General features: G+C 31.8%; 2 protein-coding genes across 2 annotated transcripts; one reads left to right on the top strand and one right to left on the bottom strand.

The window, feature by feature from the left end:
• Positions 1 to 9,496: 9,496 nt before the first annotated feature.
• LOC100778231 (rho guanine nucleotide exchange factor 8) lies at positions 9,497 to 13,577 on the top strand. The gene is made up of 7 exons (XM_014762276.3): positions 9,497 to 10,491; positions 10,689 to 10,805; positions 11,091 to 11,245; positions 11,347 to 11,421; positions 11,643 to 11,918; positions 12,265 to 12,585; positions 12,856 to 13,577. The coding sequence occupies exons 1-7, from the start codon at positions 10,218 to 10,220 to the stop codon at positions 13,198 to 13,200; spliced, it is 1,563 nt and encodes a 520-aa protein (XP_014617762.1). The 5' UTR covers positions 9,497 to 10,217; the 3' UTR covers positions 13,201 to 13,577.
• A 232-nt stretch (positions 13,578 to 13,809) lies between these two features.
• LOC100798609 (probable protein ABIL5-like) lies at positions 13,810 to 16,557 on the bottom strand. Its single transcript, NM_001254088.2, is given in 8 exon segments — positions 13,810 to 14,037; positions 14,160 to 14,224; positions 14,341 to 14,498; positions 14,637 to 14,673; positions 14,789 to 14,888; positions 15,258 to 15,405; positions 16,158 to 16,240; positions 16,373 to 16,557. Coding segments are annotated over 8 exon segments (768 nt in total). The 5' UTR covers positions 16,463 to 16,557; the 3' UTR covers positions 13,810 to 13,950.
• Between the last annotated feature and the right edge of the window lie 1,778 nt (positions 16,558 to 18,335).

Here is an 18,335-nt window from a genome sequence, read left to right as displayed (position 1 = left end):
TTCACGTGGGTGATTTCTTGTCATGAAATTCATAGGTGTAGGGATTGTTGGATAATTGAATTGGCTAAAATCATTTAAAGAAATTAACTAAAGTTGTATTCACATTGTAATTAGGCATTTTTTTTATGTTGGCAACTTAGTTGAAATATATTTAAAATATAGGTATACATGTTGTTCATAGAAATCAATATGAGTATATATTTTATTGTTATATATAATTTGTATTTACTTAATAATATATTTGATATTATTGTGATTACTTTATATTAATATGTATTTAATACTTTTTATATGTTATATGCGATATGTACGTTTACGTTTACGTTAATATATATATTTTGTTATATATTTTGAATATAATATACTTATATATATATTTTACGTGTATTTTATAGTTACTTGTTTATAAGCCTTGAAGTTAAATAGTGTATGTTATTATTATTATGATATATTGTTATCTAATTGTTGAGTATATTTTGTAATTAGTTAGAGTGTGAAATGTTAAACTGTAGACATGAAACATGGTTGTGAATGAGTGTGTGATTGATATTTGTAGAGATATTACTTGTCATGTAAGTTATGAGTTATACAGTAACCCGACCAGTGTGTACCTTGAGAGAACTTTTAGGCGCAGTGTTAAAGAAAATTGTAGGATTCCTAGTTAGGATCCTGAAGGGTTAAACTATAGCGCAATTTGTTAAATATGTTTGAAATATAAGAGTAAGCTCGTGGGTACTATATAACTCATAAACAGTGTTTGCGTGCAAATAAAAAAATAATATTTTAGGGGTTGGACCTGAATCAGGAAGGTGAGGCCCAAACGGATTCTTCGGAGTCTAGGCCTTGGGGGTAAACATACTCGGTTTGAGTGCTCCTTTAAGCCCATGTTGATCCCACGTGGTTGGGGCATTCTCGCAAAACAGAGTAACCCTGACTGGTCACCTTATGATGTTACTTAGTGAGCGTGACCGAGTATACCCATTGTGTGGTGTGCTTTGTCATGTACTCCTAAGCGCCACAGTGTTGTTTTTCACAGACATGGTACCACATTGCATATAGGCTTGAGTCTTAGTATAATTGTTGCATAACGCTTGTGTTTGAATTTCATTGAGTTAACAATTGTGGTTGATGTTATTTTATGGAGTGTGTAAACTTGAATGGGTGTGAATAACGTGTGCGATTTTGTGCAGTAATGCTATTTATATAAATTCAGCTTTAAGTATTATATGTTTCACATGCTCTAATGTTTTATTATATACGAATGTGATAACTCACTCCCGGTGTGTGTTTGTGTTTGGGCTGATTGCCACTTTGTTTCAGGTGAGCCTTCATATGATGAGTCACATGCTAGAGATGGAGAGACTTAGTCTGTGATAGGGATTATGATTTACTGAATGATATAATTGTGTTATACTTTTCTACTTTAGATTTTTTTTATTATTTATTTAGAGTGGACGGCCTTGTTTTGAGCCGGGATAATCTTATCTTTTATTAAAAAAAGTAATATTCTATTATGTTTTCACTAAGTGGATGTGAACCTTTATCCTTTTGAATTGATTAAATTAAATGTGTTTAAAAAGAAAAATTATTAATTAATTTTGCATGTTTTTTTTTCCTTCTTTTATTATTATGTGTTTATAATCTTTTAATTAAATTTTGTATGATTTATTTAATTAGTTAGTTATAATTGTAAGGGTAGAGGGTGTCACAATCACAACACCATCTTACAACTTCGAGCGTTTGTTTTCTCAACCTTCATGTTCCTTGTTTCGTAGTTAATTCTTTTTAATTTATACTTGTAGTTAATCAATGAACAATATTCGATTTAAATCTCTAATTGCTTAATCACACACACACACATATATAACTTTGAGTACAAGCACAATCTTTGTGGAATATGATACTCAATCTTACTATTTTATACTACTTGTGCAACTGGGTACGCTTGTCAAAGAGACAACAAGTTTTTGGCGCTGTTGTTGGAGACTGTATTTCTTGAACTCGGTAGTTAAATATATATGATTTTAAGCAATTATTCTTTATTCTTTGATTCTTTGAATTCAATATGTTAATACATATTAGATTCTTTAACTTGATAACCTATTCTCGAGTTGTTCTTGTTTTCTTGTATGCGAGGTAAGGCTTTTGAGGTAAACCTTGTTCCACTAAACCTAGAAATCAAGGCAACCTGTCGGAAGAACAATTCCTTAAGAAGGATGAGAGAACAACTAGAAAAGCAGGCAAATCAAGGAGACAGAGGAATCTCATCCTCTACAACATCCTCGCCACTTCCATTTGATTTGGACGAGCCAACTACATCTATTCCTTTTTTCTATTTCTACAGATAATTCAATGACAGGAGATGAGCCACAAAAGGTTACCTTGGAGGACTATTCCAATTCCTCATCACCACAATACTTTACAAGTATTGTGCGGCTAGAGGTACAAGCGACTAACATCTCATATCCCTATTCTCTCATACAGCGATACAGGGCTACCTATTCCAAGGATTGCTAAATGAAGATCCTTATGCCCATTTGGCCACTTACATAGAGATATGTAATACAATTAAGATTGTCGATGTTCCAAAAGGTGTTATTTTCTTAAACCTATTCTCCTTTTCCCTTGCCAGTGAAGCTAAGAGATGGTTTCACTCGTTTAAAGGAAATAACCTGAGAACTTGGGAAGAGGTTGTGGATAAATTCTTGAAGAAATACTTTCCAGAATCAAAGACAGCACAAGGAAAGGTAGATATCTTTTCATTTCATCAGTCTAGACGAATCACTCAGTGAAGCTCTAGATTGCTTCCACGGTTTACTCTGTCGGACTCCAATGCATGGATTCAGTGAGCCAATACAACTAAATATTTTTATTGATGGCTTACGACCTCACTCGAAGCAACTTCTAGACGCTTCCGTTGGAGGTAAGATAAAGTTAAAAACACCTAATGAAGCTATGGAGATAATTGAAAACATGACAACCAGTGACCATACAATTCTTCGAGATAAAGCTTACACTCTTGCAAAGAAAAGTCTACTTGAGCTCACTTCCCAAGATGCATTACTTACTTAGAACAAGCTTCTAGCAAAGCAATTGGAGACCTTGATTGAAACCCTAATCAGTATCACTAATAAAATCCTTCTGAATTATAATATTTTTTTATTGATTTTATTATAGTTATGTTTAACAAGATATTTTAATTAGTTTTTATTTTTTCTATCAATTAAAAAGTTCATTTAGTTGTTCAGTAAATAATTTTTTTTAATAGTTTCTCAGTAACTTATAATTTTTTTAAATGTTATTTAAAGTAGTATTTTTTGAAATGATTCTTGAAGTAATATTTTTTAAAACGTTAACTTATAGCTTTTTATATTTTCTTCTATTTTTATCTTTGATATATTTATTTATTTTACAACTAATTTTAGTGAATACTTTTAATTTAATAAACTAATTTTTTAATTTTCAACTATTAATTAATTTTTTAACTTTTAACTAATTTTTATGTTAATTTTACAGTAAAAGTATTATAATTGTTAGAACTTTCTGTTGTTAGTCAAATGCTTGCCTAGGATGAATCCTTCCTTAATTACTAAAGATCCACTTGTCCCTACGCGACAACTAAAGTCTAAATTTGTCGGCATATAACTCCATCTTCAAACCAAAATTTCAAGATTAAATGCTAACATGAAGGAATTATTTTTATTAAAATTGTTGACTTATGGTCTGAATCCCTAGCATTCTATGGAAACGATTTTTTCCTTTGGTAAATCTGATGAATGCTTTTTAAACTTTCGTAATATTTCCTTTCTTACATTAATTCTTGATCCGTGTCATCAAACGTAGATCAATTGATATTTATTTTTTATTATCAACAAATATTAATTATTAGTTGTTAATTTTTGTTAATAAATAAATATATAATCGTATTAAATACTTAAAAAAAAAGTTTTATTTTTGGAAAGTATAATAATCTTATTTGGGGCCCAAATAGAATTATATTTCGTACAGGATATTTTATGTACCCAAAACAAATCTTTTATTTTGTAAAATTTTTAATTTTTTATTGAAAAAATAAATTAAGAAGAAAAACACATACTAGAGGACTGAAAAATTTGTGTTTGACAAAGCCTTGATGAGGGCATTTGGTTCACCGAACAGAAAGGAAACCAATCCATTCATTGTTCACACACCTCATATGAACCTTTGTACCACTTGTAATAATATTCATTAAAGGCGAACTGTTACTACTAAGTAATGCATTAGTTGAAAGACATATAACCCCACCTACATCTTTAATGATGAAAAATTCCTGATTGCATGTTGTCATGTACAGTAAGTAGCTTTGAACTATATTTATTCATACCTATAAAATTGATTCATTTCAGTCATTTTGAGAGCATATATATTAAATAATAAATAGTGACAAGTAGCTAAATCAACCAACCAAAACTCCATAAATAACTAACAACATACCACGAGAAATTTGCCGGCCAAAGTCCCTTATTATCAAAGGATAATATATATCACCTAGTATAATACTGTTCAATTTTTACAAAATATATCACAAAATAAATATTTAATCAAAACATTAATTCTCGACATGAGTATATATTACATTTTCATTACATCAACTCAAACGTGTATGTTTACGTGAGTTATTTAATTTTATATAATATTGTTTAATATTTTTTTCATTGAAATATATGACATGACGTAACTGTTGTTTAATAAATTAATATGATAAATAAAATATTTTTAAAGTAATATAGGATTCATAAAATTAAATTAATCACCCATTTTAACAATCTTAACATTGAATGGTTTTTCATGTAAAGTATTTAAATTTATGTAGAATTCTAAAGTCTACAAAATTATGATAAACAATTTAGCTAAACAATTATGCATTCAGGAACCGCACTACATATCTAGCTTGAATTAATAAACGCATGTATTTAATATTTTTCGTGTTAAGTTCAAACAAAATATGTTGTATAGCTTTATGTATTAGCTTTAGTGTGATGCGTGTTAGTCTTCACTAGACGTGTATCACAACACAGCTTATAAATTTGAAAATTCCATATAAACACCTTATTAGTATGTGTTTACTAATAAAACTAAGTCTAACCCAAAGTATTCAATGTCATAAGAAATCATAGAAAATAAATAAGAGAAAGATTTTTTCTTTTTTGTTAAAAAAGATTTTCCAGGTAATGTTTGAGCTAGGGTGAGAGGACTTACATTTTCATACAAAACTCTAATTACTACCAATATTTGCTTCCCTAAATAAGAAACTATCTACAATCAATTCCAAGTTTTTACCCTTCAATTAAACTTCATCTGTATTTTACACCTGTCAGTTGGTACCCCTCAAGGCTCAAACAAGCTATTCAAATGGCTCTTTTTTTTTTTTTTTAAATTCAGTCACAGGACTCTTGTTGCATTTCACAACTCTGCACTTGGTCCCTATAATAAATGTAACTGAATCCTCACCAGTTTATTTTTCCTTGTTTGGTTGTAAATTTGAATTGAAGTCAGTGTTTGTTATTTTAAAAAAGGGTACAACTTAAGTGTTCAATGCTCCGCTACTCCTCCTAAGCATGACACTTAAACCGACACACTGAGCACATAATTATGGTAGTTGCAATTCAATAAGCGCGTGTACCAAATTAATTAATATTTATTCAAGCATCAAAGTACTTTTTCTTCTTCTCGCAAAACATCAAAAAATAAAATTTATCAATAAATTTAGTTATTAATTATTAATTTTTTTAACTGAAAAATATTCAAACTTACGATATTTTTCTCTCTCTATTTTTTTCTTATACTATTATGTTAACCTTATGACTCGTGCAAAGCATCAAAATACTTGGAAAAAAACAACTAATTTATTCAATCAAGATTTGAATTATATAAAAAAATTGAACTAGTTGAAAGGAGGGCTTGTTAGTGGCTTCAATTCTCTGAAGCAGTTAGTCACACTGTGAACAATTGGATATATTCTTTACAAACATATGCATAAATAAATAAAAATAAAAACATCTCGATTATGTAAATAAGATCACAAATTTACCACTAATAAACAGTAGTATCAATTATCTTATCCCAAGATAATAGAATAAGAAAGTTTTTGCACTTCCCGACTCATGAACGGACATACACACATTGTTTTATAAAAGCAAAAATTACAGAGATAGGGAAAAAAGTGGGTGTAATTGCAACTGAAATGGATTTAGACAAACAAGGAAAACAAAGATTGACGTGTAAGCTTGGCCCATTTCTCAATTATGGTGTTCAATACTAAAATGAGTGTAGCCTTTTGGCTACTAAACACAACCTCTTTTTTTTTTTCTTCTGCTTTACACTGTTAACTTTTCCTTATCAAACCCACCAGCATCATCTAATTCAAAATTTTCATGTTCTGCTAATTCTGGCGGTTAAGCAAATGGAGTGAAAGCATGAAAGAGGAAAGCATCTTTAATTTTAAAATTTGTGGTTAATTAAATTTTAGCAAATACGTATCTCAGTGTGATAATCAAGACAAAAGAACACAAGTGGGTACGTAGCATATAGATGGGTCACAATATAGCTAATTAGCTACCAACCCCTTTCATTAAATAATTGCAAAATAAACAAAGTAATTCTCTTTTGATGTCCAAAGTTTCTTTCACATCTATAGAAATACGCATTCAAAATCTCTATCAAGGCACTATCTAAAAAATTTGAAATTTAAATTTAGAAGGAGGATAGGTGGCAACATTTGCCATGCAATGTGTTGAGGACTATTGTGTCTTGTCATATGGAGCTTGTGCAGAGACGCTGCATGAAATACATTTGCATGAATTTGCTTGACTCAGAAATTATATTATGGGGACAAGGACAAGGGGCAAGCCGGCAAGTATACATAATCAAAGAGACAAATAAGAATAGTTAATTTCAAAATGAAATAAAAGATGATAGTGAAAAAGAATGTATCACAATGTTCAAAACTCTTAACTGGATTTGAATGATGATGGTGAACATGGATTCTCATACACACGGTCCCACTCGCACAAAGAAAAAACAATAAAAAGCCAGCTTCTGCTGCTCCTTGTATTTTTGTGACCCATGATGAGTGTTGGAATGAGACATCTTGTTATCTAGCTTGTCCACTCAATGCTCTCGATTTGATATTTTTGTAGCCTTTCATTGTTTTTATGTACGTGTATGGATATGTTACATAATTTTGTATGTATGAAATTGATTGTTAATAACATAATTAAATTGATTAATTTGGAGCACCGTCTTTCCATGAGGCAGCATGTGAATCGTATAAGGGAAATGATTTAAAATTGTAAAATAATCATGGGTAAGATAATGATAGTGAGAGAGGCTTGGGAATTTCACTGCGAAACAAGGTGGTAGTTAATCCTTCTTTGTCATTAATGATTGTTTTATATTTTTGTAGTGGCTTTTCTTGTCAATAGTTAGTTCCATAGCTTAAGTTTGACCGATGCTTTGTGCAAAAACTTAGAGCAACTGTAACATGTAAACTTGTTGAATTAGACTATTGCTAAATTCAACGGTTGCTTCAATGCTTCCCCAGTTATACCTTTCCATGAATTCTGGCTTAGAAGGAGCGAGGTTATGGTTGAAGAGTTTGTTTTTGATATAAGAATTATAAAGCCTTGGACAAATAAATAAATAAAAAGCAAAAGTTCACTTAAGAATAGAGGGGTTGAACTTAATTGGTTCGAATTTTTTGGACGATACAGTATACAGTCTTATGCATGATCATGTAGATACAGTTTAGGGATAAAATTTCCTTCACTCTCACTATTATTTCTTGTACTTTCCACTACATTTTACAATAAACTTTTCAAAATGTAATTTGTCCGTATACCACAATCTAGTCTACACCCACCCTGTATTTTGGTCCTGTGCAAAGTCCAATAGCCTAACAATTTGTACCGATCCAACAAAAACTGAAGAGAAAAAGAATTGGGTCTTCCAGACTCACAAGCCCAACCTTGTTGGTCTTGAAGGGAATGTCTGAAAACTATTAAGTCCTACATTAGGCCATTAAAGATAAACAAAAGCTTATATCGACAAAGAGTTTAAAATTGCTTGTGTATGCAGAATTAATTTTGAGTTGAAATTTTTTTGAATAATTTTTACATTGGATAAAAAATATTATACTAAATTTTACTTATTACTTCAAAATCAATTTTGTCAACATCTACACATACTTAGGAGTGTAAGTAGGATGATAAAATATAGTCCGACCCTATAAAAATGCCCACAAAAATATTCACAAATGAATATGATAAATACTCGCTTGTTGGGATGAATCCGGAACAAGTATTTACCCCAAATTCGAATAGGGATTGGTGTATATATGGATATTATACTACTCACACAGCATGGTACCACACCAATTATATATATTAATTTAATTATATATTTTATTAATTATGAATTTAATAACTATTTTTTTTGTTACAGACGAGAGAAAGAATGAAAAAGGCGAAAACAAGAAGCGACTAAAGTAAAGAAACAAGGACCAAGGCCGTAACAAATCTTATAATATAGAAATGATTTATTTTTTATTTTTTAAAACTGAATTGTGTTTTTATCTGAACGCTGAATAGTTATAGCGTGGTTTAAAACTACTTAACGTTGAAAGGCTATATTTTTGGTTTAAAATTTTTGTAACAGAAAAGTTTTAATAGCATTTAAACCAACAGTAATGGGTGATTTGAACGCTTTTAAAGCTATATTTTAATAATTTAAAAGTGAATTTTCAATTTAATTGTAATAATTTTTCTAACTAATATATTTTTATTAATTTGTTGACTTTATATATAAGTAAATTACAAGTAACAAAGATATGTACGAGTATATAGGTACATAATGGAATAGCGGATAGGTGTTGAGGATTAAAATTACAGTATGCGTGAGTATAGGATAAATATGAATATCTTTTTCAACAACAATTCTATAAAGTCTATACAACCCCAAAAGGTACGAAACACTATTTTAATGGCTAATGATTAAATAAAAAGGAAAAGATAAAAGATAAATTTGAAGGAAATCACAAATCAGCCGTTGTTTGAATTTGCGTACTTTTGTGCATAGCATAGAGATATCCATTAGTAATGAAAAAATTGGATTAGATGCTTGAGGATTTGAGTTTGATTTTCATTAGTATATTAAAAAAATGTCAGTTGCCATAAGCCCGGAGGCATCTTGTTTTTTTTTTTACTACCACCAAAGTCCTAAAAGCAAAATATTATAACAAGTAATGATGTTTCACAACATTTTGTAGAAAATATGACATTGTTGTAATTAGTTATCTCAGACTACTTTCTCTTTTCATCCAATCTCTCTCCTTTATGTAGAAAATAGACATTGTTGTAAAAGCTTTTTACGGGAATAATATTCTCTATTATAATTAGGCATACACATCAATCACACACATATCACTAGGGTTTATGAAAAATGCGTAAGAATTAGGATCAGGGAGTTACACTAAACTGTTTCCCTAGGCTTGCTCTATTCTAATTATAGTCACCTCATTTTGTGGCTCTCCGAAAATTAATCCAAATTTGATCTCAAATTAACAGAAAATATGACAACCATTAAATACAGTTGTCTAAATTCCATTCTATGCCAGTTTCTGCATCCATTCATTCACTCATTCATTTTCTTTTCCTTCAATCTGTTTTTATATTTTTGGCATTGGTTATCATGATAACCAAAGGGGTGGTAGAGAAATAGCGGGTGGAGAAAACTGCTATAGTTCATATATATGATTTTCCTTGCCTTTTTTTTTTTTTTAATGGTAATCAATAGCAAGCATTAACCTCTCATCCATTCATTCAAAAACAAACTCCACAGACTACTGCCCTCAAACTAATCCTACTATTTTCTGCTTCAAACATGCACACCACAATTCATTGAAACAACGTTAAGTTATTCATTTTCTCCTATACTTTTTTGCTGACATTCTTTAACATCTCTCTCTTTTTGATTGAAGGTTCTCTTTTGTTTCCCTTCTTTCTGTTCTTTCTCTCATTGAACAAATAGTACTTTTTAAAAAAATAATAAAAATCAAGAAGAGAGAACACAACAAACATATCTTCAATCAAGGCCAACATTTCAACACCCAATTACTTGTTCCTTTGTTTTTCTATAAAACAAAGGTGACAGTGTGACAATCTAAGAAGGTTTAATGAACGATGGTTCGAGCTTTTCATCACCAAATCAGCATGGAGAAGTCCAAGTCTTTTCATTTCAGGAAGATGTTTGAGATCCCAGGGAAACATATCCATGGTTTATTTGATAAGGATCATGATGAAGCAGGTGAAAGTGATAGTAAGATTTACTCAAAAAGCTTTGAGTCTAGAAGCTCACTTGATCATCATACATTTGAGATTCAGTTCAATAGTGATCATAGTCCAACAGCAAGCTTGGGTATTGAAGCACCTAAAATGCCTCCCAAGCCACCAACTGGTATATTTGCTCTTTAAATTTTAAGCCAAGTCAAGATTGTGTCTGGATTTCAGATTGCAGTTAAATTAGTCTGATGACCCTCAAAGTGATGAAATAACAAATAAGGATCACAAACTGTTTCTTAGTAGTAGTTAGTAGAAGATCATCAATAACACTAAGCACAAATTGCTAAAAACAACTTTGTGCTTTTATTTCAGAAGCTGACTTGATGAAGGAAAGGTTTGCTAAGCTGCTTTTAGGAGAAGACATGTCTGGTGCAGGAAATGGTGTTTCTTCAGCATTGGCTTTGTCAAATGCCATAACAAACCTGGCTGGTATATTCCTTTTTTTTTTCTTTCTCCAATCTATGTGTGCCAATTGACTATTCTATTGCTCCTGCAAGCTTCTAAAGGGATTGAAATTGTTTCCTCTTTTTGGAAGAGGAAGTGTGATTTCAATCATACGGTTTGATTTCTATAAAATTAATAGAATAGATAGTGCAGTCATCTCAATTCAAATTCAAGCACATGTATATCACAAGTGTGACTAACTGAAATATGTTCTCTCAAGTCTCAATGAAATTTCCATTCAATAATTTGTTTGTTTCTGATTCAATGCAGCATCTGTTTTCGGAGAACAATCAAAGCTGGGGCCAATGCCCTCAGAAAGAAAGGCAAGGTGGAGAAAAGAAATTGAGTGGCTTCTATCTGTAACTGATTATATTGTTGAATTTGCTCCATCACAACAGATAGCTAAGGATGGAACAAGCATGGAGGTAGGCAAGGCAACCTTGTATAACTATAAATGAGAGGTCCAAAAATCTCAGTTTCATTTTTGTCATACATAGAAAGTAATATATGATCTGGCTTTATGTAGATCATGACTACACGGCAACGAACTGATTTGCTGATGAACATCCCCGCCTTGCGCAAGCTAGATGCAATGCTCATTGTAAGTAGTTAAATCTTATCTGACTCACTATTATTCAAATGATGGAGATATAATGTTAGTTGGATGGTTAAAAAGGAGGGAAGGAAAGAAAGGTCGCGGATTTGATCCCTTCTGCTAACAAAAACTAACAAACTAACAATTAATATTTGCCGATAAAAAAATTTATTATTCAAACAACTTCATTTCAGCCATTTTGGACTAACTAGATAGCAATGGAACAGGACACGCTAGACAACTTTAGAGATCAAAATGAGTTCTGGTATGTCTCTAAAAATGATGAGAATTCTGAGGTTAACAGTAACAGCCAAAGGAAGAGTGACAAATGGTGGCTACCAACCGTTAAAGTTCCCCCGACAGGGCTGTCAGAACCGGCCGGAAAATGGATACAGTTCCAGAAGGACAATGTCAACCAAGTGCTTAAAGCAGCCATGGCAATAAATGCTCAAATACTATCAGAAATGGAGATCCCTGAAAACTACATTGAATCTCTCCCCAAGGTTATATAGGGCCAGTTTGTCACATTGATGTAAAATTATTTAGTGTTAAGTTTTTTAGAGATTTTATAAAAGAAAAGGCGCAAGCTAATTTATTACTTTTTTTAAAAGCAAAAACTGATTTTTATGTGAAAATATTCAAAATAGCTCTGGTTTTAGATTCATTTCAGCTTCTTATTATTTTGAAAAGCTAAAACAATTGCAAGAAATTTTTAAAGTGATTCTTTTACAAAAAAATTCTGTAACAAACGGACCCATTAGACCAAAAAGATCTCTAATCGGCTCAATCATTTCATTAGAACTCAAAACTTGTAACTTGGGTGAATCTTCTCCTTCATGTCTTTGGCAGAATGGTAGAGAAAGCCTTGGTGAATCAGTCTATAAGAGCATTACAGTGGAATACTTTGATCCTGGGCAATTTCTCTCAACAATGGACATGTCCACAGAGCATAAGGTGCTTGACCTCAAGAATAGGATTGAAGCTTCCATAGTGATATGGAGAAGGAAGATGACCAACAAGGACAGTAAGTCTGCCTGGAGTTCAGCAGTGAGCATTGAGAAGAGGGAACTCTTTGAGGAGAGAGCTGAGACAATATTGCTGATGCTCAAACATCAGTTCCCAGGACTTCCACAATCTTCACTTGACATTAGCAAAATCCAATACAACAAGGTGAAAGCAATTAACTTTGCAACTAGTTTGTTTATTCATGTTACATTAATTATTATATAAAAAAGGACATTTTGATATTACCTTATTTTGGTTTCATATCATAGGAACCAATCTGTATCTCTTATTTATGTTTGATCGTGTTTTGATTACAAGTATTTTTTTTTCCGAATAAAGTACATTCAATTCAAATAACTCGTTATTCAATATTCATGTATGTCTTCAAATTAGACAGTCACTAACAAAATTTGAATGCTTCCAAAATGAGCACAGGATGTTGGACAAGCCATTCTAGAGAGCTACTCAAGAGTAATAGAAAGCCTGGCTTACACAGTTATGTCAAGGATTGATGATGTCTTATACGCTGATTCGGTGACAAAGAACCCTTCATTGGCAGTGAGCAGCAGAAGGTATTCATTGGATTCTGTACCGGTGGCTGAGCAGACTTCCCCAAACTCTGGGGATGAGATTAGCAACTTAAAATTTTCAGAGACACCACCTTCTATGACTCTCTCAGATGTCATGGGTTGGAGTTCAACCAATGAAGGGAGTGACTTAAAGACTAACTCCGCAGGAGACTTAGAAGAGTACGAGAAAGAAAAATATGAAAAAGTATAACTAAATCTCCTAAATTGGCGACCCCATCGAAATCTTACTATATGGAGAAGCTTGAGTACTTGAATGCTTTAAAAAGTCCCATAGCTCGACATTACTGTTGATAACAAATTAGGGAAGGAGAAAAACATTGGAGCACATTGAAAAGGAAGTTACAATGCACATGCAAACACTCATTGAGGCATTGGTTATGTTGGTGTTAGGACCCTACTTGATTAGAAACTCTTGTGTTCCCTTCCTTGCATGAAAAGGGAAGTTTGTATATAATTATGTATTGGGTCTTATGCTTCTTACTGTAACCGGCTTGTACATTATGTCATATACAGACTTAGGTTGTCTAATTGCTGGACTTGTAAATATTTTATTTCTTTAATTCAAAATAGTGGAAGATTGATAGTGCTTCTGGTAAAATCATTGTTGAAATCTTCACCCTTTCTTTTTAAGTTCATTGGTTGCACTTGGAACCCAATTTGCAGGCTGTTGGTACCTGAAGTCTTGTTCAGTTCAAAAGTTTTAAGTTCAATGAGTATCAACATTCACATGTGCTAAATCTAAATCATTATAACCATGATGACGTTTCCTACCAAAATTACATAAATAACTACTTCAAAGTGCCTCAAAATATAAATATTTGTAAATAATGTTTGGTTCCTGAATCAAACAACTAACATTGAACTGCCACATGAAAATGATAGACCACCACCATGAGTACTTAAGGCTAATAGCACATGAAGCAATAGGCAACATTGTTTTTTATTGGATTCTTTTTGTACGCCGTATGAACCATAAGATGTCACTGCCATGCAAGGATCTTCTATGGCGTGCAACCTTCGGGGAACCCTACAAAAGAAAATAAAAACAAGCCTTTAACAATTACAATCTATGACTTGGGGAGAAACCAGTTTATTATGTAACAAGCATCATGAACATGAAACAGGAAAGAGTATAGAAAGCAAACTCACTTGGAAATGAAATGTAGGATTTGAAACTTTTGTTAAGACTGACAAACCATCCCGAATCGGTACCACTATAGTTTTAGAATGGAAAGAAAATCATGTTAGCTAGAGATGCAACTCAAAGAAAGTCATGTAGAAGAACAAAATATTATAATGTTGCTATTAGAAAGACACAATGTTGTAGTACCCATGGTCAAATTATGCTCCTTCAATGTAGTAAAGCTGGTTGGCTTCAAATTCTTATCTCCATGTGGCTTTTGGGTGTACAAAAAGAGTGGCAAATCCTCATGCTTTTCTAGTATGTGTTTATCATCTAATTTTGAGGTATCTTCAGTTTTAGAATCTCTGCATTGGATAGAAATAAAATATAATCAAGACCAAACTGAAATATAAAATATACTTCTTTTTCATGCAGACAATGAGAAAACATATGGTCAAACATTAACTATTGTTAGATTCATAAGGGTATTGAGGAATGAGTACCTTAATTTCTCGCTGCTTGATCTCTCAAGGATGGGTGCTGATCAGGGAAAGCAAGTAAAAAACAAATGAGATAAATATAATGTAATTGATTTCAATCATACATTTTTGTCCCTATCAAAAGAATCAAGGGGTGACATTATATAAATATTTACGTGATGATAAATATCGTGTATGGAGTCTTGGCACTTTCTCCCTCCATCTCATTTTTGTGAGCGCAAGCTTATCAGCATATTGTTCACATGAGAAAAGTCTCTGTCGAAAAGACCATCATCAGTAACTGTTATAGATTTGCTGTATATGTTAAATTTAATTTCTTTTTTCTCCTCCGCTGATATTCTAACATTAGTTTTGTACATTTCTATGGTAACAAGTAATTCATTATATTGTGATCATAAATTTTTCATAAGATTTATATGTATTGTTACTAACAAGTTGTTTTTTTTCAAATAAATATAAATTAATCAGCAATATAAACATAAACTATTAGCTTGCATAAAAAGTTGTTAATGTTACGAATTTATGGTTTGATAATACTATTATCCTCTATTTTATGAAAATTCATAATGATTAAAATAACATTATGCATATTTTGAGCAAGTGCAAAATAATAATAATACTAACTTGTTTGAGGCACCGGATTCTAGACTCAGCCTCAGAAAATGCATTTGTTTGAGAAATAAGGTCATCAAGATTAGCCGAGACGTTCCCAAGATGATCAACAACAGTAACCATGGCCCTGCATATGTATTCTTTTGTATTTTCCAACACACTGCAAGATATAGTACATATTCCAATCAGTCGCAGGTCATAGTGTCCATCCGACAAACAACAATTTGTTTTTTAAATAAAAATTAGAAAGCTCAATGGGAAAAAAAGGAATAACAGAATAAATCTAAACTTTTAGTACCATATTTCTTGGATTTTTAAGCAAATTGTGTGACCTTCTAAAAGCACTATAACAATAATATCTCGTCTTCATATTCATACCTTCCTAAATTAGCACACATAGACATGGTTATTAAAATTTAATTTTCATGCATGTAAGGATTCTTACACTATCAATCAATCAAGTATGAGTTATTATAAAAGTCAATTATTAACTTATCATATATGACAATCTATGATTAATGTATTTAAATTAAATTCTAGTTATTTGCATTCATTGATTTGTGTATTATGTTATGCCAAAACTTTATGGTTATGCCTATTGATTTGGGGACACAACTTAAACCCAAAACAAGGGTGGAAAATGAACTTCTAAGTCCAAGCCTGCACTTATATGGGCTGGTGCAACACCAGGGTGACACTCCGAAAGGCCCCTCACAGGCCACAAATGTTAGCAAATTATTCAACACAAGGATAAAAAGCATTTGCCATGTAGACATGACTGGTCACATGTCATGTCTACATGGACCACCATAGGGAAAATGAATCCTGAACCTGATAGCAAACTGTCAAAGATAAAAACATAAGGCAGAAAATAACATTCAGATTGATAATAAGAGTGTAGAAAGGACTCACTCTCTCTTAGCTTCACTTTTCAAGAAAGTTGTTTCACAATAATCTGCAGCATGGTGCAACTGAGACTGCGATTCTCTTAGCTCCTAAAACCACCATAACCAAAACACAGAACTTCATAGAAAAACTGTAGAAGAATACTAGAACAACAGAAAGAAATAGATTACATACAAATATTATACAACAGAGTACATGTGCATATATAGTTATATATGAACCTGAAGAGACTTGTGAAAGCGCATGTTTTCTTCTACTTGAGGCTCAGCTTCTGTTTTTTCAAGGGAAGGAGACTTGAAATCCACCTCCATGCTCTTCTTACTTGATTCAGATGAAGAAACAAGAGTGAAAACAATGCTAAGACAAGTATAGACTTCACAAGAGTTCCTTATCTACTCCTTTTGTTGAATGAGACTTGTGGATGTATGTGAGTATATATGCCTTGTTTTTGTGCAGCTTATAAGGGGCTACTATGTCATGTCACCAATCGAGGCTTGTATGTGTTGTGAGTTGTGACATGTTGAAACAAACAAAACTCAATAAAGAGCTGACTAGCAAACACTAATAATTTGGTGGAACATGACAAATAACAGTTTCAGTCCCGTGACATTCTGTTTTTCCCTTTTGTGAGCTTTTATGTTAAAAAGTCACGGTAATGACTGACACTACACTAGTACTTGCATTACACATACACATTTAATTTTATACCCATTTAAAAATTGACTGTACAAACAATTGAAGCTTAGAACTGCTGATACGGATTACCTTCTAAAATTCTTTAGATAAGGACAAGGTAGTGTTGCTTTTATTCTTGTATTATCTCACACAATATATATATATATATATATATATATATATATATATGATAAGGTAAAAACAAAATCAAATAATTGCATATCATATTTTGAAATGCACATAAAGGGGTGAGATTGTTCAGATTTGGTTTGAGTTAAATGGCACACGCAACTATGCAAAGGGCTCATGTGATGGATGTTGATAGATGGGCACATTTGTAAAGGATGCCTCTCGTTGAAGAAATGACAGTGTGCCTAAGTGCCTTAATTAAGCAAATGATTCTAGTCCATTTTTTTAAAGTTGGATAGAATTAATTTTGAATCATTGAATGTAGTTGGAATGTGTCCAAATTAATTTTAATTTATAAAGTTTACATTGAAAGGTATGATTTGCTTAAAAAAAACATTGAAAGGTATGATGATAGGGGGAATTGATTTTAGGTGTTTTAAAAATAAACAGTGTTTTAAAGAGGATATGCTCATGAATACAACAATTTTTAGTTCCAAAGGTTAGTAGTTTACAACAGAAGGATTGGAGTGATGGGGAAGAAGAAAAGAAAAGAAAACTTAAATCATACTTGCTTCTCACTACATTGACCACTACACCGAAAGCTAGCAACGCATGTGCAGTGAAAGAAAATGCTACTATTCTTAAAATCAACACAAAGAAGAGAGTTTTTTTTTTCTTATTTGGATAATAAAAGATTTTTTTTCTGTTTTATTTATACCTTCAGTAACGTGTGCTTCATTCAGAAGTTTTTTATTGAAAAAAAATTATTTGATTATGAGAATGCCAGTTGAGAGAGAAATTTTGAATTGGTTGGTGTGGAATTCATATTTACGATTGATAATATTTTTTTGGTGGAGTTTACGATTGATAATTTGATACTATAGTTTATGTCATTTAATATTTCTAGGTGCGTGGAAGTATTTAATACTGATTAACATTCTAGTTACGAAAAATGTTTTTAATTGCAATAAATTGAATTGTCAAACCACCAATCAATTCTCCAAATAAAATAAAATATCTCTGATTTTTGTACATTTCTTGAGATGTTCCCCTTTAAATTAATTCATGGTTGCCAAGATTTCAAATATTGAAACTCCTTTGCATATGCAGTTACAATAGCTGATCTTGCACACTTCCCATTTTGAAGAGGATCAAAATAAAATAGATAAGGAGGTAGGGGGATTGGGGGTACTTCAACGTATCATGAAGTTAATTCATCAGAATGCACAAGTAGGCTTCAGGACTCAAGTTCATGGAAACAATAATACATAAATGAAAGCAAGTTAACTCAATGGAAGATTTTGAATTATATTCAGATTTTTTAAACTAAACATATGAATTTTTATAAGGCTACATGAGCCAACAATTAAAGGAGAGACA

Source organism: Glycine max, chromosome 9 (genome assembly GCF_000004515.6).
Source record: "Glycine max cultivar Williams 82 chromosome 9, Glycine_max_v4.0, whole genome shotgun sequence".
In the NCBI taxonomy this organism is placed as follows: Eukaryota; Viridiplantae; Streptophyta; class Magnoliopsida; order Fabales; family Fabaceae; genus Glycine; species Glycine max.
The sequence above is the reverse complement of the archived record's forward strand: the minus strand, read 5'-3'. Positions and strand labels throughout refer to the sequence as shown.

Bases quoted from the DNA above. Each gene is read 5' to 3' on its own strand.
- LOC100778231 (XM_014762276.3), top strand. From the start codon at position 10,218: ATGGTTCGAGCTTTTCATCACCAAATCAGCATGGAGAAGTCCAAGTCT. The intron at 11,246-11,346 runs GTAGGCAAGGCA...GGCTTTATGTAG, and splicing joins AGGATGGAACAAGCATGGAG to ATCATGACTACACGGCAACG. The intron at 12,586-12,855 runs GTGAAAGCAATT...AAATGAGCACAG, and splicing joins GCAAAATCCAATACAACAAG to GATGTTGGACAAGCCATTCT.